This window comes from Fonsecaea erecta, assembly GCF_001651985.1.
Source record: "Fonsecaea erecta strain CBS 125763 chromosome Unknown Scaff7, whole genome shotgun sequence".
Classification (NCBI taxonomy): Eukaryota; Fungi; Ascomycota; class Eurotiomycetes; order Chaetothyriales; family Herpotrichiellaceae; genus Fonsecaea; species Fonsecaea erecta.
In genome coordinates, this window is record NW_017387250.1 from 2,034,374 (window position 1) to 2,058,453 (window position 24,080).

General features: G+C 52.1%; 11 protein-coding genes across 11 annotated transcripts; 7 read left to right on the top strand and 4 right to left on the bottom strand.

Annotated features, from left to right (window-relative positions):
• Window positions 1-156: 156 nt before the first annotated feature.
• AYL99_08610 (hypothetical protein) lies at window positions 157-1,509 on the bottom strand (the record flags this gene model as incomplete). The annotated part of the gene is made up of 1 exon (XM_018840118.1): window positions 157-1,509. One exon carries the CDS (start codon window positions 1,507-1,509, stop codon window positions 157-159), a length of 1,353 nt encoding a protein of 450 aa, XP_018691239.1.
• Window positions 1,510-1,950: 441 nt separating this feature from the next.
• AYL99_08611 (hypothetical protein) lies at window positions 1,951-4,240 on the top strand (the record flags this gene model as incomplete). The annotated part of the gene is made up of 5 exons (XM_018840119.1): window positions 1,951-2,055; window positions 2,105-2,858; window positions 2,956-3,381; window positions 3,470-3,557; window positions 3,646-4,240. 5 exons carry the CDS (start codon window positions 1,951-1,953, stop codon window positions 4,238-4,240), a joined length of 1,968 nt encoding a protein of 655 aa, XP_018691240.1.
• Window positions 4,241-5,000: 760 nt separating this feature from the next.
• On the top strand, window positions 5,001-5,275 carry AYL99_08612 (hypothetical protein; the record flags this gene model as incomplete). The annotated part of the gene is made up of 2 exons (XM_018840120.1): window positions 5,001-5,035; window positions 5,107-5,275. 2 exons carry the CDS (start codon window positions 5,001-5,003, stop codon window positions 5,273-5,275), a joined length of 204 nt encoding a protein of 67 aa, XP_018691241.1.
• Window positions 5,276-5,734: 459 nt separating this feature from the next.
• On the bottom strand, window positions 5,735-6,312 carry AYL99_08613 (hypothetical protein; the record flags this gene model as incomplete). Its single annotated transcript, XM_018840121.1, has 3 exons — window positions 5,735-5,851; window positions 5,928-6,052; window positions 6,147-6,312. The coding sequence occupies 3 exons, from the start codon at window positions 6,310-6,312 to the stop codon at window positions 5,735-5,737; spliced, it is 408 nt and encodes a 135-aa protein (XP_018691242.1).
• Window positions 6,313-10,812: 4,500 nt separating this feature from the next.
• Window positions 10,813-11,953, bottom strand: AYL99_08614 (hypothetical protein; the record flags this gene model as incomplete). Its single annotated transcript, XM_018840122.1, has 5 exons — window positions 10,813-10,852; window positions 10,902-11,219; window positions 11,277-11,677; window positions 11,730-11,809; window positions 11,866-11,953. 5 exons carry the CDS (start codon window positions 11,951-11,953, stop codon window positions 10,813-10,815), a joined length of 927 nt encoding a protein of 308 aa, XP_018691243.1.
• A 543-nt stretch (window positions 11,954-12,496) lies between these two features.
• AYL99_08615 (hypothetical protein) lies at window positions 12,497-14,534 on the bottom strand (the record flags this gene model as incomplete). Its single annotated transcript, XM_018840123.1, has 2 exons — window positions 12,497-14,272; window positions 14,370-14,534. 2 exons carry the CDS (start codon window positions 14,532-14,534, stop codon window positions 12,497-12,499), a joined length of 1,941 nt encoding a protein of 646 aa, XP_018691244.1.
• A 949-nt stretch (window positions 14,535-15,483) lies between these two features.
• Window positions 15,484-15,855, top strand: AYL99_08616 (hypothetical protein; the record flags this gene model as incomplete). The annotated part of the gene is made up of 1 exon (XM_018840124.1): window positions 15,484-15,855. The coding sequence occupies one exon, from the start codon at window positions 15,484-15,486 to the stop codon at window positions 15,853-15,855; it is 372 nt and encodes a 123-aa protein (XP_018691245.1).
• A 518-nt stretch (window positions 15,856-16,373) lies between these two features.
• On the top strand, window positions 16,374-18,430 carry AYL99_08617 (hypothetical protein; the record flags this gene model as incomplete). The annotated part of the gene is made up of 2 exons (XM_018840125.1): window positions 16,374-16,494; window positions 16,545-18,430. The coding sequence occupies 2 exons, from the start codon at window positions 16,374-16,376 to the stop codon at window positions 18,428-18,430; spliced, it is 2,007 nt and encodes a 668-aa protein (XP_018691246.1).
• Window positions 18,431-19,297: 867 nt separating this feature from the next.
• Window positions 19,298-20,134, top strand: AYL99_08618 (hypothetical protein; the record flags this gene model as incomplete). The annotated part of the gene is made up of 1 exon (XM_018840126.1): window positions 19,298-20,134. One exon carries the CDS (start codon window positions 19,298-19,300, stop codon window positions 20,132-20,134), a length of 837 nt encoding a protein of 278 aa, XP_018691247.1.
• Window positions 20,135-20,478: 344 nt separating this feature from the next.
• Window positions 20,479-21,441, top strand: AYL99_08619 (hypothetical protein; the record flags this gene model as incomplete). Its single annotated transcript, XM_018840127.1, has 1 exon — window positions 20,479-21,441. One exon carries the CDS (start codon window positions 20,479-20,481, stop codon window positions 21,439-21,441), a length of 963 nt encoding a protein of 320 aa, XP_018691248.1.
• Window positions 21,442-22,347: 906 nt separating this feature from the next.
• Window positions 22,348-23,429, top strand: AYL99_08620 (hypothetical protein; the record flags this gene model as incomplete). The annotated part of the gene is made up of 2 exons (XM_018840128.1): window positions 22,348-22,381; window positions 22,441-23,429. The coding sequence occupies 2 exons, from the start codon at window positions 22,348-22,350 to the stop codon at window positions 23,427-23,429; spliced, it is 1,023 nt and encodes a 340-aa protein (XP_018691249.1).
• Between the last annotated feature and the right edge of the window lie 651 nt (window positions 23,430-24,080).

Here is a 24,080-nt window from a genome sequence, read left to right on the forward strand (position 1 = left end):
ATTTGTCTCGCCTCTTTCCTCAGCCAGAAGAAACATATGCAATGCCTGATCTCTGATGTGCGGGCCTCGGGGACCATCTCCTCCACCCTGAGGTCCATCTTTGCCAACCTGGATTTATCCAACCAAATCAAATACCGCGATGCCCACTTAAGACCATTATGGAAACTCTTCATCATCATCTGTGGCCCAGAAAGCCTCGTCCAGAAGGTCCACGTGCCCTTTATCTACGGCTGCGAGTGCCTCTTTGGGCCTTTCGGTGTCTGGGATCGAAACAATACCCTGCACTGCAATTTCATATCGAAGTGGACAATACGTCGGGCTCGCCCATGGAGCAAAAACCACCGAGAAGGTCCGGGTTTTCTTCTTGTCTTTCCAGATATTACCTCCTGCGTATTCCTGCCGTTCACTCTCCATCCTAAGGACAATGCGAGCAGATAGTTGATTGGCCCATGCCAGCCCAAGCGCTGGAGTCTTCATCTGTTCATGCTTGATCTTTCCTTTCTCGTCTCCCCACCCTGTGAAGAACCGTTGTTGATGGTCAAGGCTCTGAGCCTCCCTCCGTTTCTCCAGCACAGCCGCCGCCACCGATGCGTGCAGTCCAGGAACGGCAGGAGAGGACGGTGTTGCCGGAGACGAAGAGTAAAGGAGGCTTTTCGAGTCATCGAAGCGATCCGACACTTGATTGGTGACCACGACCACCAGGTTATTCTCGATAGCGATGCGCCTCAGAATGTTTCCCAATTTGGCAAGCTCAAAGGCGCGGTCGGCGAGTTGAGCGGCGGTCCGAGTGTCGTGTTCGGCTCGGAAGTTTGCGGCCACTGAATCTAGGACGATCAATCCAATATTGAATCGCTGGACCGCAACGGGAAGCTGGTACCGAAGAATATGTTCTTGTGCCTCCAGATCATTTGTTGCGATAGTATGCACACGATCAAGTGAAGGTCCTCGTTCAGCATCCAGGCCATCGTACTCAGGATGGTGAAGGAGTATTTGGCTTAGTCGTTTGGTGTGGAGCGGTCCTTCAGTTGAGACGTAGATTGATCCTTTTCCGAGTCCCTTGGGCGGAGGTAGTTGGACAGAGAGCAGCAGACCAAGAACAAACTGAGTCTTTCCGACAGCACTCTCACCAACCACCTCAACAATGTGACCTGGGTGCAAGCCTCCGTTCAACGCTTGATCTATGCACGGATCCAAGGTCCTGACTTTCAATGGCGAGTCTACATCCATCCCGTTCGACTCTGGACCATCGTCTGCCGTCTTGTTTGCATCCGTAGCTCTAGTCTTGCGCTTCTTCTTTACTCCTTGCAATGTGTCGCGTTGCAGAGCATGTATGACATCTCCAACCAATCTTTGGACGTCGGCCGCAGGAAGAGGGCATTTTCTGGCAATGTCTATGGGGTCAAGAGTGATCAAGTCGGCGACAGTGACGCCATTTTTCTCCAGAGAATGTAGAAGGTGCGAGTACGGTTTGAGGTCAAAATTAGGGAGGACTTCGAGGAGGTCGGACATTGGAGCTAACTAGGATCATAGAAGCGTGTCGCAAGGGGGGGCCAGCCATTGTCTGCGGCCGGGTTGTGTAGGCAAATACGGCGTTGTTTGCATGGAGCTTTGAGTAAGGACGGTGTGTACCACCTAGGTGCGGATGGGATTGGATATGTCCTGGGGACCGGAACTTTACTTGATCATAATAGTTTCACATCCCGCGTTTGAGTTGTGTAGGTGTTATTGCCCTCGCAGGGGTAGTCAAAAGCTGGAGTAGTGGACTACTGAGCGCTTCGCCAATATTCAATGGGCGCGATGCCCTTTCGGGAAGGCCACGAATGCGGCAGTCCAGGCTGTTTTCCGTGAGGTGACATCGATAAGGTGCCAGTAAAAAGTTCATGCAGCTTTAATAAGCCCGTGATTGCACTTCGACCGTAATGACTCCCCTCTGCAGGCACAACTACAACTATGCCTTCTCGTCAAGTTGCAGAGTATGGGACGTTTAAGAGTCCCATTGAGCCAGAGAGCTTTGCAGCGTCGGGTTCAGTGGTCTTGAACCAGCTGTGCGTCAATGTAGGCCCCAAATTTCTCGTATCCGAGGATCACACTGACTCGTGGACAGCGAGAAAATGGCAAGATCTATCTCCTTGAGATACGACCAGACGAGGGAGGGAGAGGTGTCATCGTCGAGCACTATAATGGTCAGAGCAGAGATGTTCTACCCAGACAATACAACTGCTTGTCTCAAGTTCATGAGTATGGCGGGGCCTCCTTTGCCTTCAATGAGTCGACAGGACATATTATATTCACAGATTGGGAGACCAAGGGTGTTTTTGGCCTCGACCCTGACGCGGGCGAAACAATCCCTATCGTGACAGCGGATCCCAAGATATACTACGCCGACTTTGCTATCCACCCTCACCATTCTCAGTTCACCGTCGCCATCAAAGAGGATCACCATGCGTCCAAGATTGCCGAGATTCAAAACTCTCTTGTGGTGATTGACTCGTCCACAAACGAGGTCCGGCCTCTGGCCACGGGTGCCGACTTTTACACGTATCCGAGATTCAGTCCTGACGGGACGAAGATATGTTGGATCCAATGGAATCACCCCAACATGCCTTGGGATTATACAGAGCTATGGCTCGCTGACTGGGACCATGGCATTGCCAAAAACCCTAAATGTATTGCAGGCCAGCAGACCAAGGCTAGCATAACCCAGCCACGGTGGGGTGATGATGGAGTGTTGTACTTTGTCTCGGACCAGACCGATTTCTGGCAAATATATTCATTTTCCGGCGGTGAAGCACAACAACTCGTCCTGGCGGGCCTAGAGGATGCCGAATTTGGATTTGCAGATTGGTTTTTGGGAGGCTGTGAGTTATTAACCCCTCGAGTGAATTAGACGGCACCTTACAGGAAATTTGTCCTTAACATTCGCCCATTTGGCCATGAGCTAACCCTGGTTTGCAGCTTCCTACTGCCTCCTGAGTCCTTCCACCATGGTGGCTGTTTTCACCTACCAAGGCCGCTGCAATACCATTCTTGCAGATACACGAACACTCGAATGGCGGGATCTTAGCTGTCCTATCGTCGAGATAACGATCGACGCCGTTAAGCCGGTGTCTGACACATCGTTCGCCATCATAGGCGCGACTACCTCCCTTCCGATGCTGGCAACGGTGATTGATATCAATGACCAAGGACTCGGAACAATCCTGCAAAAGTCCGTCCCGACATCCCTTTCAGAAGACTATGTTTCTCTTCCACAGCCTATTACATTTCCACGGATCCACGGTCCCGGCGGGGGCGAGGCGTATGGTCTTTTTTATCCACCGAATAATCCGCAATTTGAAGCCCCAGCCGGGACGCTTCCACCCCTCATTGTTGCTGTTCATGGTGAGTCTCCTCTTCCTCAGGCACATAATTCCTATTAATGGTCATTTTGTCGCTGTCACCATGGTCTAAACTGATTGGCATTTTTCAGGAGGTCCAACATTCCAAGAAGGCCCGGGCTTCTCACTTCGCGATCAAGCACTTACAACCAGAGGCTATGCGTTGGTACAAGTCAATTAGTAAGTTATGTTGCTCATCGTTAGAGTGTTTCGAATTGGTTTCAATCGCCCTGATTGAGTCTTGGTACAGACTGACGGCCTATCCTAGCGTTGGAAGCACCGGTTACGGGCGTCCGTACCGCAACCTCCTCGCCGGCCAATGGGGGGTTAGCGATATCGCCGATGCTGTTTCTGCTGTCGAGTATCTGGTTCAACAAGGGCTTGTTGACAAATCACGGGTTGGTATCACTGGCCACTCTGCAGGCGGCTACGCAACAATGCAAGCACTGGCCAAATACCCTTCGGTATGGGCTTGCGGAGTCGCCGAAAGTGGAATATCGGATATGAAGCTCCTCGTCGAGGAGACGCACAAATTCGAATCTCAATATCTCTCGCCGTTGTGTTATCCTCCTGGTGCCTCGGCTGCAGAGAAAGAAGCTATCTTGAAGGACAGGAGCCCCTTGACCCACGCTTCAGAGATCAAGAGTCCGCTGCTGATTATCAGTGGAGCGGATGATGCTATTGTGCCGCCAAATCAGGCATACAACCTGGCGAAGATCGTCAAAGAGGCCGGTACGACGGTGGATATCAAGGTCTATGACGGCGAAGGGCACATATTCAATAAAGGAAGCACGCTAAGTGATATCGAGCGGAGGCGGTATGAGTGGTTCGGGAAATATCTGACAAGGGCAGCTCCATCATAGTGCGAGACTCCCATTTTATGCGCCGAAGAGGGTCACTTTCGTCCGCGTGGATAGGTTCCAGCGCGTTTGGAGAAGATATGATCGATGTTGATCAACGGAATGGTGTGTTCGTTCTAATACCAGCCTATCTTGAGTGTAGAAATCAGAGTTATAAAGCTGTTTGTGCAAGCACACAATTCTCGTTTCCACCAGAAATGGGTTAGCTGCTCTTCAGCCGCTCTCAACACCGCAATAGGTTCTGCTCTCCAAACCTCGCAAGATGCTGTGGGCTCTAAGCAATTAGCCAGTTGCGGGGATAGAATGAGGGTTGAGAGGTGTCTTGCTTACCACTGTGAGCACGAAGACCAAGTGTTACTTCCGCCAGTCAATTCAATACATTGGCTTGGGCATCTCATTGGTCCTCCTAAATGTGATGCAAGAGATGCTGCAATTCTCGAGGAATTGACTGACTCCACGGGCATTGCGCGATGACTTGCCCGTGAACGCCACTCGCCGCAGCATCCTCATTTGAATAAGTTCAATTAATCTATTAGTGAAGCGCATTGGATTTACAAGAGAGGAGAAAAGGACACGAATCCTGCGAAGAAATGAAGTGCGAGCACTTGATGAGACGAGGCTACGAGGCTGGCCAATCGGAGGATTAAAGCTCCAACTCTTCAATCTAGGCGTGCAGCAAGCTACGAAGTGCCTCATCCTTGTTACTCTGTTACTCTGTTTACTCTCCGACTTTGGGACCTCTGTTGTCATCATTCCGTATACCATGGCGTCGGTTGCTCAGCCATGGCTGTTCTCAAAGTATGCTCGTTCTTCCGCCTCCTTCGCACAACCTCTACATGCATTGATGCTGAGTTCTCTACGTTCACTAGATTCATCGACCCCGTCTTCGCGGTCTGCGTTGGGCTTTCCGCAGCTGCTCTTCGCATCCGACGCGAACAACGCGAGAATTACCCTCACCAGGATTCCAGTTTTCTTGCGCTCTGGCGGAAAGGTCTCAAGATGAACAAAGTTTACTGGGGAGGTGATCCCGAGGCCTGAATAATGAACCCTCTCCAGAGTTCAGCTGTCCGAAAAACATCGAACAAGGCAGGAGAGGGACGACAGCGCTTCATAGGCCATTCCGAAGCAGCAGGTTTGGACATCTACAAAACACGCACTGGAATATTCTTGAGTCACAATGCTCCGCTCTGCGCGCCTTCACTCCAACCAGTTGATGAGGGACAAGACTGCGCAGATGGACAGGATGATGAGATAGCGCTACACTCCCTGAGGAGGGTCTGTATCTGAAGCCTGGCCCAGAGACGGCCTTCAGATGTATTACATGTTTGTCCTTCATGGAGTCCCTCGGTTTCTCAAGCGGTCTCCCGAATCCAGGCGGTGCGGAAGTTTCAATATGCGACAGTTGACTCGGATTTTGTTATCTGGATGATGATGCCTCTCCCATGATCTATGTACCTCATCCCCATCAGATCGACTCGGCTGTTACCGGTCCTACGCTCAAAGGAACGCAGGAACCTGGTTCGCACCCTCGATTGGCTTCATGTAGCTCACACGGTCCTTGACGTAGAGCTCGGCCTGCATCTCTTGGACGTCTGGATGATCGAGGCTGCCGGCCTGTATTAAGGAAATCAGCAACCCGTCTCCAGCAGTCTCCGTCTCTTGTGATACACCAAAGGAGTCACACACTTACCTTGATAACAGTGTTTTCGGGCATGACTTCCAGCTCGCAATACAGACTCGATCCACAATTTCGGCAGAAGTAGTGACGGTTGATTTTGCCACTGTCACCAGTAATGTCAAAGGCTTTGGGTGTTCCTGTTACGATCAAATACGTCAGTGTATATGGAGTTGGCAGAAGGATTTGGTGGGCAAGTGAACGGCGTCAACGGCTGTCATTGCAATTTCTCACCGTCCGTGACCTTGAAGCTCTTGCGGTCAACGACAACATTGGGGAGACCGGTCGAGCCGCCCCAGCGCTGACAGTCTTTGCAATTGCAGTATGCTTTCAGTGCAATGTCACCCGTGAACTCATATTTGATCTGGCCGCAGAGACAAGCTCCAGTGGTAGCAGACATTATGGGCGATGGCGAGCTGTTTGAAACCTCTCAGGGCGCAAGAGCAGGCAACGGGAACGGAAAGCAATGCAAGGGACAATGAATAGGGAACGGACAAACAGGCAATGGACGACGAGCAGGGCAATACCTCGTCTTATATACGTTCAGGCTTCGATCCATGCCTGGACATCATACTATCCAGGATAAGGCAAAGGTCTGTTGGCAGTCGTGGCTCACATGCAGTGTCATCTATGCACTGGGCCCTTCGTGGACGTCCCCAGACGCGCACGCAGTGATCATCCTATCCCCACGGCGCAACTCAAGGTCAATACCTTATCGACATCCCATAGTCTAGTGCTCCAGAGTCCCTTTCTAGGGGAAAATGAGAAACAATCTGCGAGCCGGATCGCCAACGCGGATGGCGGTGAACTCCAGAGAGGATGGATGATGCGAGACGATAAATTCTAGAATTAAATGCAAACAGCGCAGTCAGCAATATCTCCCTGTGGAACACCTACTCGATTGGGTCGGTCGTGATTTGTTACCCGATACAGATATCGAGGTCCGGAAGTTGCATAGCGATCTGGCCCCTCACACATCCAACAAACGAGGCATAATCAGTCGGCTAACCAAACGATCGATGCGCCTGCCAACAAGGTCCCAAAGGCAGTTTTTTGAGCATGTACACTCTCCGAACACCTTTATTATCTTCCCGCTCAAGCAGTGCCGCTGCTGTCAGAGTAAGAGACATGAGTGCTCCCATTTCCACCATGCTCCTGGTGCTCCTCTGTTCCTCGTAGCAGTCTGGAATGCTCTGGGCGAACATCGGAGGCAACAGGCCATCGTGGCGAACGTCGACTTGGTTGCGCCGCCATATCCGCGAGATGCTGTGAGACGAAGAGGTCAATAGCTATGCAACATGGCGGGATCCTGGAAATTGGGAGACGTTACCAGAAGAATCCAGTTGAATAGACTGGCTAAGGCGATCAATCCCGCAGCAACCTGCTCCTGATATCGCCACATTGGTCCACATGGATCTGGGTATCCTAGGGTTCTCTCACAGGCCCTCACATCGACATCGTGACTGGGAAACGGCCACGCACGATCATGCAGCGAGTTGAATCCGCAGCACCGAAGAGCATTCTCTATTCCACGGACGGCACCCTCGTTCTTAGCCCGAAACAGGCTGGTCCATTGGCTTTCCAGACTGCAGGACATGATATCGGACGGGACTCCATAGACGAGGGAGAGAATGAAGAGGGCAAATGGGAGGAGAGGCAGGAAGTAGCGGAGATACGGCGCCAGAGTCGCCCATGTTCTCTTCTTGGCCCTTGCTGCAAGGGCCATGACAAATGGTCCGAACAAAGTTGTGAGGATGCCAAGGATCGGGAGGACGAGAGGGCATGGAAGGGCTAGGTGGGAGATCTTCGCCCACGAAATGCTGTGAAGATTGATGTCAGAGGCTGAAACCAAAGCTTTCAGGGGGGAGGTTTGAGAACACCTACGCAGAAAGGATGATAGACACAATGCCCAGCTTTGAATTTGGTATGTTAGGACAGCCTTCCCAGGAACAGGGACAGAGACAGAGACAGGATGGCCCTCAACTCACCACTATTGCGATCAGGCTGAGATACTTGGAAAGGAGATCCATGACGCTAACAGGTAATTATGACCTTGATGCGCTCGAAGGTGACGTACTGACCAGAGATTTGATGGATGGCGATAGAGGGAGGCAAGACCCAGAGCCGCAAGAGAACAAGAACTGGAAGAAAGGAGAAAGGAATCAAATTGATCAGTAGGCATGATGCTACCTGGGGCAAAGGACAGTTGCTCAGCCAATGCATTTGGCCAAGACCGAGACGGGGTTACAAAGCATGAGGGGTTGTCGCAGCGTGTCAGGTACCTCGTAGAGCATGTGCCTTATGTTCTCTTCAGAGACAAGGCTGACAGGTGAACGAGGTGCCACGTCGAGAACTATGTACCAGGTTTCTTGTCCAGCAAAGCCTTAGCTAGCTGGGTCTACCGGCGGCAAAACTAACCCAAAGGGTAATTCCGTTAAGTTACGCAAATTCCCGCGTTTCCCACTGTAATTCTATGGTAATGTGGGGTAGAGAGGATTGCACAAGAACCAGATAGAGGAGGCTAATGAAAAACGCATAGTTAAGAGCTTCACTGGCGTCTTGGGGCGTTTACCCCCCGCGGGCATATTTTGTATGCGGGGTGCCGTGATGTTCATGCTCGTGGAAAGCGTATGTGGTTATGACTGGGAGATGCAACTCCAGAGTCTAGGGACGGGACTGCTGTGTAGGCGACAGATACGAGCCTAGCAGCCTAGTAGTGGCCTCTCCGGTCTGCCCCATCACCCAATTTCAGGCATTGGTCAGCTGGACATCCAGCGAACTTCCGTCTTCTACAACTTGTCCCAATTCTTTCAATCAACACACTTTTTTTCTTTGGCCGTGCTCCTACATGTGATGGAAAGAGCGTGGCTGGGTGGCTCGATGATGCACGTAGGCACATGCTCTCACAAGCGGTCCTGCCATAACCAGGTGTTTTAAACCTCTCTCAAGTTGGGTACTCTTGAACAATGTTACTTTTCCTTCAACTCAGCTCATTTTCACAACAACCGTACCTGCTAGCATGTGATTGTCTCTGCGTCAGTGAATATCGATTTTCCACAAGGCTGAGGGTCCTTCTATCCCTATAAGTATCTCCTGCCGCACCTCCAATCCGTCGGACTTCCTTTCTGTACAATTCTCTATTCGTTCAATCTCTCAATTCAGCATTCAGATTATCATTGCTTCGTTTCTGAGTGACCTGTTCCAACCGGCTACTTCGTTTGCCTGCACAATCCTTCTCAACCTGACTGTCTCCCTGATCTTTGTCCCAACTGTCATTGACCAGTATGAAGCAACTTTGCCATCATGTCGACGAGAGGACGTGGTGGCCAGACCACTCTACCATCTCACCCCAGAGGTCGTGGCAGGGGCTCCACTGGAAGCGGGGATCGAGGTGGTAGTCATCGCAGCAGTCGAAGCGGCGCTGGTAGTGGTGTCCCTCGAGAAGGAGGTGCAAATGCTCCGACTGTCTTTTCGTGAGAAACTCCTGCAGTGCCCTGGCCCACTTTCCAAGTACGAAAGACTGACAGCTTCCTGAGCACGCAGCCACGGTCCTGATGATGTTGCTCAGCTTGACGTTAAGGTCAAGGCGCTCGAGGACGAGATTGAGAGACACGTTCTCAACACATCCAACCCTGATCCCAGTCTCCCTGAACGCCCTGGCTTCGGGACAGAGGGGCGTTCTTGAAGAATGCAGCGTGATGTGGCTTCTGGCATGTCTTTGCGCCACGTTGTTTGTTGATATGCGGGGGATATCTCGTTCGCCGTGGGAGATTGTCGCACGAGGAGAAGGTTCTGTTGTCAAGGCTGGTCCCTCCGGCAGTTCTCTTTTGGAATTTCCTGCTAAACAATGACAATTTCCGAGCCGATTTCGCAGCCACCTCCTGTCCAACTGAGAAACACGTGGGTTTTTGCTTCAGATAGATCACGATATGAAACAAGCGAGATGCAAGAACTCAGCAACAACGGATTCCATACCTCACTGTAGACACCCGTCGGCAGCATAGTTCCTTCTTTGGTGTCCCTCCAGTTGCAAGTATAATTATAGAGCGTGGTTGTCGTTCAACCGCACGGACGGCTGCGGGCGAGAGTGCCCTCCAACTCCATGATCAGGAGTCGACAGATTTGGTCTTCCCGGGCGCCCCCGCCATTTCCATTGTTCCAACTGCGTTTTATTGATGGGGTAGAGATGGGCACATACCAATGGTGTGACACACTCGTTCGGGGGTTGGCCAATGCCGCAAGAGTGTCCAGTTTGTGTAATCGGTGCTTGGAATAGCACCTCCGGCTATATTTGTCCACCTTGACCGGCGTCGTCTATTTCGTGCATCTAGATGACCTTGTGACTTGGTTGGCTTAAAACGTTGGCCGACTGGAATGTTAGTGGACTTGGTTGTTCCCGTTTGTGGAAATCAGATTTAAAAAATGAAAGTGGACAACATCGCAGAATTGTAACAAGTCTTTTGCTTTTGGGGAATGCGGATTATGCCAAATCATAATGTTACACTTTTTACCGGGGTCGAACCCTCTCTGTCCCCGTGGCTGGCAACAATATGCCATCCTGTATCACAAAGTCCGACCGGTAGACTGACTCCTGGCTGCTGTCAAAAAGGAGGGTGAAAAGTGCCGTCCAGCGCTCTCCGAAGGGGAAAAACAATGGAGAATATATTGGAGGAGAGTGTCATGGCTAGGCTCAAAACCTGGCCAACAAAAAGATTCTCTGAAGTGCTGAAACGGCTGGCACAAATGCTCGACAAAATCCAGTTGGGCCTTGGACCAAAAGTGGCCGCCGTTATCCACGACCACAGTGAAGTATGAAGAGATTTGTGGGCGAATCAGCTCATCTAAGGCTGGTCAATCTCGTTGGTATTCGTTGGATGGCCGTCGAGTACGCTGGAGCAGATCACACGATCTTGCCAAAGGCCGGGATGAGTGTCTGAGCTCTGAGAGAGTGTTAGTATTTTGAAGAAAGCTAAAGATGGTGATACTCACAGCCAGAATGAAAACACGAGCTTCGGGCCGGTCATCAACATCTTGGGAACAATGCCCTTGAAGAAACTCGTCACGCCTTCATTTTTGACCATACTCGCCACGATTCGAAAACCGGTCTCGCCTTGAGACGACGCCTGGACACGGGTCTTGATCACGTCTAAAGGACTGGAAACAAGGAGACTTGCTGCTGCCCCAGCCACAGAGGCAACGAAGTTCTGGCCCCACGTCGCTGCATTGTAGTCCTCAAGCTTGAACAGGTATTCTTTCGTGAATGAAGAGCCTCCGAACAGAGCAAAGGAGCCTGGAGCGTTTCGTGCCCTGTGCTACGTTAGTCCCATAACTGAATGGCTGCAGCTCGCTCTGGTGTGCTCTTACACTGTCCACCCTGCCCCCCTATACAAACCAAAGAAACCTTCCTCTTTGATGATCTGGAAAAAACCTTGGGAAGGGCTACCAGGAGTCCTTAATTGCATGCGAATTTTCAAAAGGTCAAGAGGAAGTAGGCCGACCTCGCCTATGCCGATGAGGGAGCCAGCGGTTGCACTGAGCATTGCTTTGCCGGTACCTTTGCCGAATGCGCTGTCAAAATCCTGGGCGTGGTGCTGGGTCAGGTAGTCGCGGACGAACGGTTGACCGCCATATTTATATACTCTCTGCAAGATCTTGTAGCCTGCTGCGTATCCTAGACCTGGGAAAAGGGAAGTAAACTTCGTGAGGACGGGGGCGGTCGCAGATTGTCTGAAGATGACGGCGTTGAGAGCAGAAAGCGAGGTCACCTGCGCATTGTCAATCGGCGCGCAGTAAGCTAGGCCGGAATATGATGCGTACTCTGGTTGGGTTGTTCATCAACCTTTTCGCAATGGTATCAACAGGGTGAAAGATCATGAGCTCAGCAACTCCAGCAGAGCCTGTATCGCCAACGCATCAGCCCGGGCTGCCACGCACCCCCAGCAAATATATGTACCTGATCCCAATAGCCGAGCGAGTCCCGACTCGGTCTTATAGCTTTTACCGCCCACACCCAGAGCTGGCGCCATGGCCGGAGGTGACATGGTGGAAAGAAGGTATGCAGTGGTTGCGCGCAGCGGTAGGGGACGGCGTGGGCAAAAGGACGGGATTCGAAGACGAGAGCGAGGTCGAGAAAGGTATTTTCTATATCAACTCCAGTTTTAATGAGTGAAATGATAGCTGGAACGTCTAAGTTTTTTCGGGCGCAGCAGAAGAAAACATGTGTATTGGGAAAAAGTTCGAGGTCGATAAGACTGCGACGGGAAAGAGAGCGGGTCCGTATCTCTTTTCGGGAGTGGAGAGAGTGGACCCTTATTCGGATATGAGTTTTAGTTCATCCTTATCTCCGGCGGCCTTGCCGAATACGGGGTATGCACAGTATACGGCTGGCAATACCACTTGCATGGGCTGGCCCTGAAGAATATTGTCCTGTGCCATCATCTCTCATTCACATGGCCATCAACTAGTACATGCTCTTGCGCTATGCAAATGCGTTTATCTGGAAATAGTCCGCCAACATTTCCTCCAATCCACGGCTGCATGCCTCATCCATCAGAAAGGAAACCTCTGGACGATTACAATCACATCTAAGTGATAAGCATTTTCTTCTCCGCCGCCACGGGCATGATATCTTCCTCTGCTTTTCGTTTACCAAGTATCGAGTTAGAATAGTCCCCTAGGCAGGATGAATGGTAATATCGCCCTCCAACTTGAACTGCGTCTTTCCAAATAAAATCCTGCACTTCCTCACTCCACTCACTTTTGAATGCCTCCTGGTCTATTGGACAAGGTAATGATCGCACCACGGGGTCGGCAGGCACGCGCACAAAATCTTGTGGCTTCTTTTTATCAACCACTCCGGTTCCATTTATTGAGTGAGCGTTTGAATCCACCGGTCCAGCATCGTCGTCATACTCTTTGCTTGCGATCCATTCTCGCTCATCCACATACCAACTGCGGTTCTGACCCCGCTTCTCTGCCTCCAGCATTCTGGCTTTGGTCTTGAAATGCCAGTCGAGGTGTCTAGCCTTCTTCTCTTTCCCACCATCATCCGACGTGAACCTTCTCCCGCAAGTACTGCATTGATTGGGCCGCGCGTTGAGAAATATCGCAACCATCTGGGGCCTCGGTATCCTGATTGAGGCTGACGTGAGTTTGACTTCCGCAGATACGTCTGGGACGAAGGTAGAGAAAGAGGCCATTGGGGGCGTAACTCCGGGTGGAGGCGTCGGCGCTGCAGACAAAAGCCCGGACGCTCGGAGCTGGGCAATCAGGGGATTTTCGCTCGGCGGAGGAGGGGCTGTGGTGTTGTACTGAGGAGTACCCACGCCAGATTGAGAGGCGGCATAGTAGCTGGGTGGCTGTGTCGCCTGCTGTTGATTCAGAGTGGTTCGAAGAAGCTCTGCAAGGTTCGTGCTGTTGAACAAGGCCGTAGGAGGCGGGGCAGGGCTCGGGCCTGGTGCAGTTGCTTGCATGGGTTGACCGAGTGGTTGCGGAGGAACGTAAGATGTTTGCAGTGGGATGTTGGGCAGCGGCGTTTGCGTCGGAGCCTGGCGACTCATTGCCATCTTCTCCGTCATCTTTTGATGAATGGTGTTTCGAATTTCGACCAGGTCACTTTCAGAAGCATTGCCGCTGTCAAGGATTTCTTTCAACGTTTGAAGACTGGCTAGTTTTCGTTGAGCTCCGACATCCATCGGATGAGTGGCACACTCGATCTTGGCGTCGGTGGTGAGATCGTCAATGTCAGCATGCAGTTTCTGCAAGTCAACCGCATTTCCAGCAACGAACGCCGGCTGAGGAGTCGGAGGAATATACTGGGGTGTATGAGAGGCTGGAGGGGGTTGATAATACGGGGCTGGGCTCGGCTGAGGCGGGTAAGGCTGGCCGTATGTCACTGGAACGCCCTGAGCATATGGTTGCTGAGGCACGGCAGGTTGTGGTTGCGGACTTCGAATGTGTAAAGGAATAGTCGGAGCGAATTGAGGTAAGGTTTGCGGAGGTGTCGGGGTATGACGGTATGGTTGAGCCGATGACACTCTAGTAGGCTGACCCTGAATGGGGGTGGATTGATGTCGCTGAGTTGGCGGAACTTGGCTTCGAAATTTGTTCAAACTGTCCACGATGGTCTGGGTGCTTGCGATAGGGAATACGGGAGTGGTGGACAGGGCTCCTGGGACCGGTTCTCGCCACGTCTTTAACATTTCTTCCAGCTTCCGCCGGACTGCGCCATCGACCTGAGAGTATGCCAGCATGAAGATCTGGTGGAGGTTTCGGCCAAAATATACTGTGTACGGAGACCCGACGTTTTTGGCGATGGAGTCCAGGACATATAGAGCCGGTAATTTGCGAGCCGGAGGTGCCTATCAGAGCATTAGTCGTGTTCTTGAAACGTGCATAGAGAGCGGTTTGGACGGGAATACAATATGACAGGGATTTGCATAAGAAAAATGAACGTACTCTGTTGATGTGGTTCTGCAACACCCTGGAGATCGCTTCAGCATGTTCGGTATTCTCTTTGGCGATCAAGGTCAAGTTTGAGATCTGATATCTGTCGTTGGTCACAAGATCCTCCAACGAGTTCTTATAGTCTTCTGCGACCTCATCTGACGGTAGCCCGGACATGACGAGAGAAGGAGATTGGAATCGCAAACGGAGAGTAAGAAAGATTGGAAGGTAGAGGAAGTCCAGATGAGGACTCAGGACTCGAGCTTTGAACGAGTCAAACGGGCATGCGACAAGGCAAGCAATGACTCTTTGATGTCAAGCACCGACTGGAGTCGTCAGACACGGACGCGCCCGAGCAAGGTAGACAACAAAAGGAAAAAGCGTCGTGGTATCTTTTGGCTATCTACAACCATTCAACGTGACACCGTTATGTTATTTTCGTTCCTCCTTGTGGCTCCCGTCCAACTCTCCAGCAGCCCAAGACTCGATGGTGATTCACTCCAGACAGCTCTTCAGGGTCTCCAAGTCATGATTCGCCGCAATAGGCAGATCAGGTATAGGTACAAAGCCCGGTTCGTTCAGGCGATCGGAGTTCAGTCAAGTGTCGAGTGAGCCACGAGACGAGGATGTGAAGTTTGGGGTGGTAGTGAGTTCGACTGTCGCTGGTCGCTGTTGATCGGGCGCCGTAGACGCAGTGTCTCGATAAGGGAGATGGACCGAACTACCAAGGCGAAGAGGGCGAGTGACAAGATAGGCACGACGATGATGAACAGAAGAGATGAGGTGGGTGAGACGAGCAGGTTGAGGGAATCGAAAGGAGTTTGGTAGGGGACTGATGCCCAGGCAAATGGGAAGCCAAAGCCGAGTTGCCGCCTGCGTCAACCTTCGGCAGGTTGGCTCCGGATCTGGAAGGACAGGGAACTTCCATGTGGTGTCATAAGAGACCCAAATCTGCAACCATCGCCTGCCACTCGAATCTCCCACTGACTTACGAGGTACTCTTTACAAAATATCCATCCCGTACTTTCTCTACTGAATCCGGTTGATCATCTAAGCTCTGATCGCGTTCTTGCAGAGACCAGCCCCCGCTTTCCACACTCTTGTCAACACACTCTGAGCCGCCAAAATGCGTCTACCGATCGTCTTCTTGTTCACCTTCTTCCTTGCAGCCTTCGCTCTGCCTCCACCCCAAAAACCCGTCGTGGTATCATTCCCTGACAACACTCCATCTTCAATCATCGACAAGGCCATGGCGGAGATCGAGAAAGATGGGGGCATTATAACACATGAATATTGTGAGCGCTCATTCATCTACACTGCTCCTATGATTCGGGCTGGGACCAGCGCTAACTTCGTGATAGCCTTGATCAAAGGATTCGCAGCCAGAGTTTCGGAAGTGACGCTCAACAAAATCAGCGAACTGGCTGAAGCATATGCGCCATATATCGAGGACGACTACGTGGTCAACATCGATGGCTCGACAAGTGCCGCCAAATAAACAGGCTTTTATGACAAGGTGTTCGGACCACGGATGGACATAATTTTATGAGCTGAAAGCAACGAAACTGTGAATATGATGGCATGACTGGTTCGATGGCAGGTTTCTTATTCAGGCTACATGGCTGGGAAACACCGAGGATACCCAGGGAGACCCTGTGTATGGGGTACAGCGTGCGACATAGAGTACCACGTACCTCCCTCGCTATAGATTCACTGATAATTCAAAAGTATTGACCTGCTATGAGATTCTGACCGCTTCCCGAGTTTGTCTCCCTGGATCGATTGCCCATGGACAGAATGCCAGTACGGACGCTCAATGATCGACGTCATGGTGTTGATTCCCTCGTGCCTCTGCGCCTCCACAACCCTCGACGGAAGCACGCGCCCCAAACGTTTTTCGCGTCTTCGCTATCCCTCAACCTGAAACCATGGGGCCATCCATTGCGTTTGGGCTTGCCGCAGCTCGATAGTCAGAGCAATTATGAAATCTTATCAACATAAACATATTCCTCTCCCATGGCGACCGACGAAGCCATTGCAGCCGGGCTTATCGACTGGATCAACAGCCTCGCTGTCGCAGAGCCGGTGTACACTGTCGACGACTTCACCAACGGCGACCTCATATGGAAAGCCCTTCGTATGTCTCAATCTTTGCAATGCTCGCGCGTGTTCTCTAACCTCGTTCAGAGCAAATCGACCGCTTCAGCTTTCCCGGTAAACTCCCAGAAGACCCCGAGACCGATCAGTGGCTCAACAAGTGGACCAACCTCAAACACATTTATGATGCGCTGTCAATATTCCTCGTCGAGGAATGCGGGCAACGACTGCCGTTGCCTGGTGGTCGCCCTGACCTCAAGGCCATCGCCCAAGCCTCCTCTCTTACCGATACCGTCGCTCTCCTGAAGCTGCTCGTGGTGGCTGCCATCAATTGCGCCGATCGTATTGAGTACTTGAAGCAGATGCAGGAGCTGGCAGAGTCGACCCAGGAAGTATTGATGCAAACAGTGCAGGAGGCTGGAGAAGATGGGGACGAACCTGACGAGGCCGACGCGGAAGACGCAATTGATCAAACTCAAGAAGAACTTCTCAGCTCTCCCCGTCGCTCCACAGAGATGGAATCTGTCCTGGAGTCAGAAGAGAGGCTAGGCAAAGTCATCGCCGATAACCAGCGGATAGCGTATGAGAAACGAGAATTGCAGAAACAGCTTGACGAGTCGTATTCACGCTACGAGAAACTGCAAGAGCGTTTCGACCAAGCACAAGATGATATAAAAGAGTCTAATGATCGCCTGGCTGCCATTCTAGCAGGGAAATCCGACATTTCGACCCGGCCACTGGACTCCAAACATGACACTCTGATTGCGAATTTGGAGAACCGTGTACTGGAAACCGAGTCAGAAGTGGAGGAGCTGCGGAAGAGTAATGAGGTCCTCAAAATCAAGGCCGAAAAGGCCCAAAAGCTGCAGGACGATTACGATGAGATGAAGATTGACCGAGATCGTCTGGCCCGGAAGGCAAACACGGCGGAGAAATACAGACAGAAGTTGGAAGCCAGCCAGGACCTGGAGAAGGACAATGCAAGCTTGAGGGCGAAAGTGACCGAGCTTCAGAACCAGCTCAAGCAGTCTGATTTTGCTCAGGCGAACTCGAGCGATTTGCATCGAGAGATTGATGAATACCGTCGGCTCTTGCCCAGCATTGAACAGGAAAGATACGAGTTAAACGAGATGAAAAAGAGGCTCGAATTTGATTACCACGCACTGGAAGCACGGTATCACGACGCCGTTGAACAGTTGTCTCGTCAAAACCATGCTTTGGAGGACCTACAAAGCAGACTGCGTGACTACGAAGAAGGAATCACCCCAGCGCCGAGGGAAGAACGGCCTCCGGACCCGGTCAATAGAGACTTTGAGAAAGAAGAAGCCGAACTCGCCGAATCAGAAGCCCGCCTTGCCGCTGCACTACTTAACGGAGGCGCCACCTCTGCAGCGGGCAAGGATACGGATCTTACTCTTCCAAGGGAAACCGAGGCGACCATCCCGGGCCTCGAAGACAAGGAGAGCATCTCGGAGGATGAGCTGAAAGCAATCATGTCAGCTATGCGTGCGCAGGCACAGGCCGGAACTGCCACGGAGAGAGAATCGTCTCTCCGCGCACAAAAGAAACTGATCTTGGCGATCGAGCAACAGAGAACCAAGAACAGGCTCCTGCTCGACCACGTCCAGAAGCAGGACCAAACAATCAAGGACATGCAGAAGGTCGAACGTGAAAGAGAGTTCCAGAAAGCTGAGCAAGATACTGTACCTCCAATCGTGGTGGAAGATGCCCCAGCAAGCTCTTCCCACTCGCTTGACGAGGAATCAGAAATCGATCAACTCACAACCCAAAATATTATTCTCCAGCGTGAACTTAAACTCATGGCGTCGGCGTGGTATGATCAAAATTTGCGGCTTGCGAGCGCGAGCTCGGCTGCATCAGGGCGGAATAGGGGAACTGGTAATGCTGGTGAGCCCCGAGGATTCCTAGGGCGGCAAAGGCGGAGGGTTGATGCCGTCGCCTTTGGACGAATCTGAAGAAGACAGGTATTTGAGCTGAGGCAGTGTTATGGTCCGGGCAAGCCCTTGAAGGGCTTTAAAAGTTAGAGGACCATACGGCAGGCTTGAATATTGACACAGTTTTCGCGCGTCACCAATGCTCATATTCCTGAAAACTGGTCCCTTTTTTGCCATCACTACAAAGGAATGACACTGCCCAACCCGTGTGCAGATAGTGTACGTCAGGATATACTGGGCGGACTTTCGGAGAGTTGGCAGCGACTGTCAGGCTCGCCAACACAACAACAGAAACCAATTAATCAGTCCAGGTGGGAAGCGAGCGTCTTGACCCCAAGGTGGGTTCTCTTTTTTTTCCGTCGTCAGCTACAGCAACGATGGCTTTCAGACGCGATATAGGACAGGATGCAGACACTGAGTTCACGACTCCTCTACCACCGACGAATCAAACAACCTGTCGAGTGGCAAGAAGGCGATACGCCTTCCACCTGACGACAGAATTGTGCTCGATTTTGATTTCACGAGGTCGCAACTCCGGGAAGATTCGTGAATCGAATGAGCTGGTCGAGGTTTCGAGGTGGCGCCTGCTCCATCACCAAGGTTCCTTCCAGCAAGCGACATTCGACCAGACGAAAACCGTGAGGCTCAATTCCTCTTGTACTCAATCTCGTCTGCGTCTCACCAACCGATCTGACACATACACTCGCTCGCATTTGCTATATCGAATCTGTGATACCATTTGTAAAGGAACACCATACCCCTGCATATATCGGTTCACACCCATTTGACGGAGAAGTCGTCTTCCCAACACTGTCTCTATAATTACCCGTACCACGAAGCAATCAGTTGCACGGAATTCACCAAGCTGTGTGCCTCCGGTTTCACGCAATGAGGGTCATACGAGACAAGCTAGCTAGATCCCTGTACACGGGCGACACGCCATTACGGAAATTCGAACGGCTGTGTCGATACTGCGGAAGTCACTTGAAGGCAGAAATAGAGGCTGCTCGGGATGCTCTCCATCTCAATATCCCATGGCGCAAGTGCAATGTGCGCAAGACCGCCAAGCACAAATACACTCTGAACATGGACGACATCTATATCTACGAGTCCGAATTCGTTGGAGAAAGCTACCGTTGTGTGCGGAACTGCACTAGGAGTAGCTGCATTCGCACCGATGAAGAGGACGCTGACCCTGATTCGGTCAACAGTAAGGATGCCGGTGTGGGAGGCCTCGAGGATGAGGCTTCGTCAATGTCTTCGTCAATGCATGGCAGCACTAGTTCGCGGGTCTCTCGGCGATACACAAGCTTCACCACTGTCTCGTCTTTAGACCCCATGGATGAAGAAAGATCATACCACTGCGAGTCGGACTCCGTTGATTTGGCGAGCCTGCACAGGCAAAGGCACCTCTCTTCACCCTCCTTCGAAGAGAGTTACCATCCTGCAGAGACGCCACCATGGGAGTCACTGACGTTGGTCTCGAGTTCTTCGGACGAATGGCAGTCTGTTTTCAGCCGTGACAGGACTGGCAGCGGTCACACCGCGTATGACGAAGGCGCTTCTACCCAAGAGGACGATTCCCGAATTTGTTCCCCCCGATGCCTCGACCTCGAGAACATGGAGGATTGGAGCATTGATGGCAATGGCAACTTGTGGCCGAATGAGATTTTAAGACACACGACAGTTACATTGATCGGGCGAGCTGAGACGCAGCGACGTTGATTGAACTGTCTTGCCCTAGAGAACTGAAAGACACGTGCTGCTCTTTGGTGCGGGAATTATACCCTTCTCTATGATATATAGCTGTTCTAATCCAGATATGTTACCACTATGTCGGTGCTGAACCGTGGCCAGTGGAGGTTCGTCTGCTTGGGGCTGCTCCGTTAATCGGCCTCACCATTTTATTTCTCCAAACACACGGCGACCAAATTGCGCTGTTGTCGACTCCATGTTGCGGGGAAACAATAAGCCTCATCGTCAAAACCACAAGACCAGAACCCTGCCATTGATTGTTTCCCTGAGCAAATCTGCGCCGCAAACAGTCTGTGAGAAGAATCAACTCGACCATGGGCTCGCCAAGTAAAGAGGAGGTCTACGTGACAGTGTCTGCCCTCGAGGCAGGACAGCTCACTCTACCTGAACGCCTGTTCATCACCGATGCCGACCCCGAAAAGAAAGCGACCGTGCCTTCCCTATCGTTCCTGATACAGCATCCGTCTCCAAATGGGAAAGTGACCAAGTTCGTCTTCGACCTGGGTCTCAAGCGTGACCTGACCAAATACCCGCCTGCGCAACAAGCTCATATTGCCAATCGTCAACCTACTATCCTCCATCCGGACTGCGCTGATAGTCTACGAGCAGGAGGTCTCGATCCCGCAAAGGATATCGACATAGTCATGCTGTCTCACGTTCATTGGGACCATGAGGGCAGCCCCGATGATTTTCCCAACTCTCAGTTCGTCGTCGGGTCCGGGACACTGCACTTGTTGGAAAACGGGGCGCCACCTCACTATCCGAAAGAAATCTTCAATCCAAATCTCCTCCCAAAGGATCGCACATCCGAATTACCGCCAACGAGCAAGGAAAGCACCACCGCCGCCAAGTCGCAGACGAAGCATGTGTGGCGACCATTCGCGGGATTCCCCAATACAGTAGACTTCTTTGGCGACGGCAGCTTGTACGTTGTTGATTCTCCAGGACACTTGTTTGGACACGTTAACCTCCTCGCGCGTCTCAGTCCCACGAAGTGGGCATACCTGGGGGGTGACTGCTGTCACGACCCGCGGATCCTTACAGGCGAAAAGGACATCGCGTTATATGATGATGGCCACGGAGGGTTGAGATCTGTGCATGTGGACACGGAGAAGGCAAAAGAGACTCTGTCAAGGATTGGGCCCTTGCTCAAGAAACCGTGTCCTGTGTTTGCGAAGGGAGAAACGGGGGGACAGGTGGACGTGGAAGTGATCGTTGCCCACGACAAGGGCTGGAGGGAGGCGAATCAGAGCAAGTTCTTCCCAGGAACCCTGTAGAAAGGTCTGAAGAGAGGTTTTCGGAAAGGGGTGCGAGGACCAGTGCATGATCAGACAGTGCTGTTCGTGGAAGTGCCGCAAGTTGGCATCAACCATTTTCGTAAAGTTGAATTCAACGTAGATATGGCTCTGCCCAGGATGCCACACCCCTGAAAACCCAAGCCTTGTCTGGCGCATCGTTGTTCCCATAACCCCTGGCTACTTGTCTCTTCCTACTTGGGACTTCCTCGATGGACCCGTTGATGCACCGACCCCTGTCCATCAGCATCAGGGACTGCTCTTGGGTGGCTCTCCAAAGTGCCTATGCTGAGCAATCTGAGTCGGAGCCTTGCTGCCCAGATATTGGATATTGGGGAAGAGTTTCCCCGATCTCCACCTTAGGAAAAACCACTGCCTCGGTTAAACCTCCAAATCTCCTTGGCTTCCCCAACCCCGAAATCCTGTTCTCCCTCTCCTGCACCCGTTTCCTTTTCCCCAACGCGGTAGGACGGAGTATTGTGGGAGAAACAACCCAGCACTACCCAGGGACAGACGGAGTCGAGGTATGTCGCGTACATTTTCAAGACGCACCCGCATCGCAATTGCCCGCACAACGATCCATCCCATTGGAGTCCTCTCGGCATCGACTCCGAGGGGTGGAGTGGCCGTTTCATCGTGACCAGAGGGCCAAAAAGCATGTCGACGACAAGTTTTGATCGTCTTGAATATCATTCTTGCAAAATACGTAGGGGGTAACCACGAGGCTGACCTAACCTTTGTCGAAAGACACCGTCGTGCGCGTTTCCGTTCGTCTGTATAATACTATAACTACTACTACGACGCAAGAGACCTTGTCCGCAGCTCGAGAAGACAGAGTATTACCGAAGACCACACAACACAAGCCAGGCGACTGGACACATCGACAATATGGCATCTCCTCAAGATACTGTCGCCTTTATTGGTAAAGAGGCACAACCTTCGTTCTAGTCATGTACACATCATCTAAGAGATTTCTCACAGGCATCGGCGTCATGGGCTACTCCATGGCTGTCAACCTCCGCGCCAAACTCCCCTCCAGCTCGACGCTGCTGATCTGCGACGTCTCCGAGGCCGCCCTGAAGAAGTTCCAGGCCGAAAACTCCTCCAACGGCCCCATCGAGGTCGTGTCCAACGGTCACGAGGCGATCAAGCGAGCAAACACAGTCATAACCATGCTCCCCACGGCGGCGTCGGTAGAGAAAGTGTACCTAGACCCGACTACGGGAGTGATTCCAGGGGCCATTGAGGTCTCCAAGAACGGAAGCCCCCAGAAAAAACTGATAATGGAGTGTGGCACGATCGAAACGGCCACCATTTTAAAAGTCGCGGCCGCCGCGAAGGACGCCGCCTCGAAACTCGCCCCAGGAGCCACACTCGACTTTGTCGACGCGCCCGTCAGCGGCGGACCCATGGGCGCCGAGGCCGGGACCTTGACCTTCATGGTCGGTGCCTCGACCAAGGACGCATTCGAGCGCGCCAAGGAGTACCTGCAACATATGGGTAAGAAAGATAGTATATTCCACTGCGGTGACGTCGGGGCCGGCACCGCCTTTAAAGTCATCAATAACTACCTGTCCGCGATCACCAGTCTCGCCGCGAGCGAAGCTCTCAACATCGGCTCCAAGATGGGCTTGGATCTGAAACTGCTCACCGATGTGATCAACGTCAGCGGCGGACAATGCTGGGTCACGTCCCAGTCCAACCCAGTGCCCGGAATCCACGCCAACGCCCCCGCAAGTCGAGGCTACGAGGGGGGCTTCCGGATCGAACTGTGCAAGCACGTGCTGGAGATGGGCTCGTCGTTAGCCGAGATGGTCGGCGCGAGGACCATCCTGGATAAACCCACTTTGGGGGCGTTCGATGAGGCTATGGCGGACCCGAGATATAAGGGCAAAGATGCTCGTGTGGTTTATAAGTGGCTGAACGACCAGGGACGGTCAGAAAAGGAGGCCAACGGGGACAAGAAATGAGGCGAGATACTATTCCAGGGAGAGACAAGAGGCAGAAAAAGTAGACTGAGCCTGAGACAGTGAAACAAGTTTTGGCTTCAACGAGATTGCTATTCTGTGGTTGCCTGGTTCCTAGATCCAACTCTTGCTGCTCTAGTCTGATATACCACCATTAGGGTACAGCCCCGTGGTATGATAGCATCTAACGACCAAGAACGCACAATGATCCGGGCAGTGCACGAGTGGTGCTGCCGCTAGTATTATCATGTCCCAGATTATCGAGCTGGAAGGCCGCTTTGACAAACCTCGAGTCTGGGGCCATGTTGACGATGCCGCCAACTTCTCTCCTCGCATTATTGGTTGCGAATTGTAGCACTCAGATTGCGTGGCTGATCGACCAGGTGCTTAGAGTAGTACTCCAAGTCTGGCGTTGTATCTCGTAACAGACCAGAAAATAGTAGGGGTAGCCCTTTGTCGCCAACAAAACGGCCAGCGGATATGCACCGGGGCGACGTATGCTGCTTAGCCTTCGGCGAGGTCCAGCAGTCCTCATCCGACTTAGCTCAGTAAGCTCGCGGTATTGCATACCCAGAGGAAGACTCGGGGCACGAAGGCCCAAGCGATGAACTCTGCAAGGGATATCATAAGCAGTGTCGGGGATGAGGCGTCCCT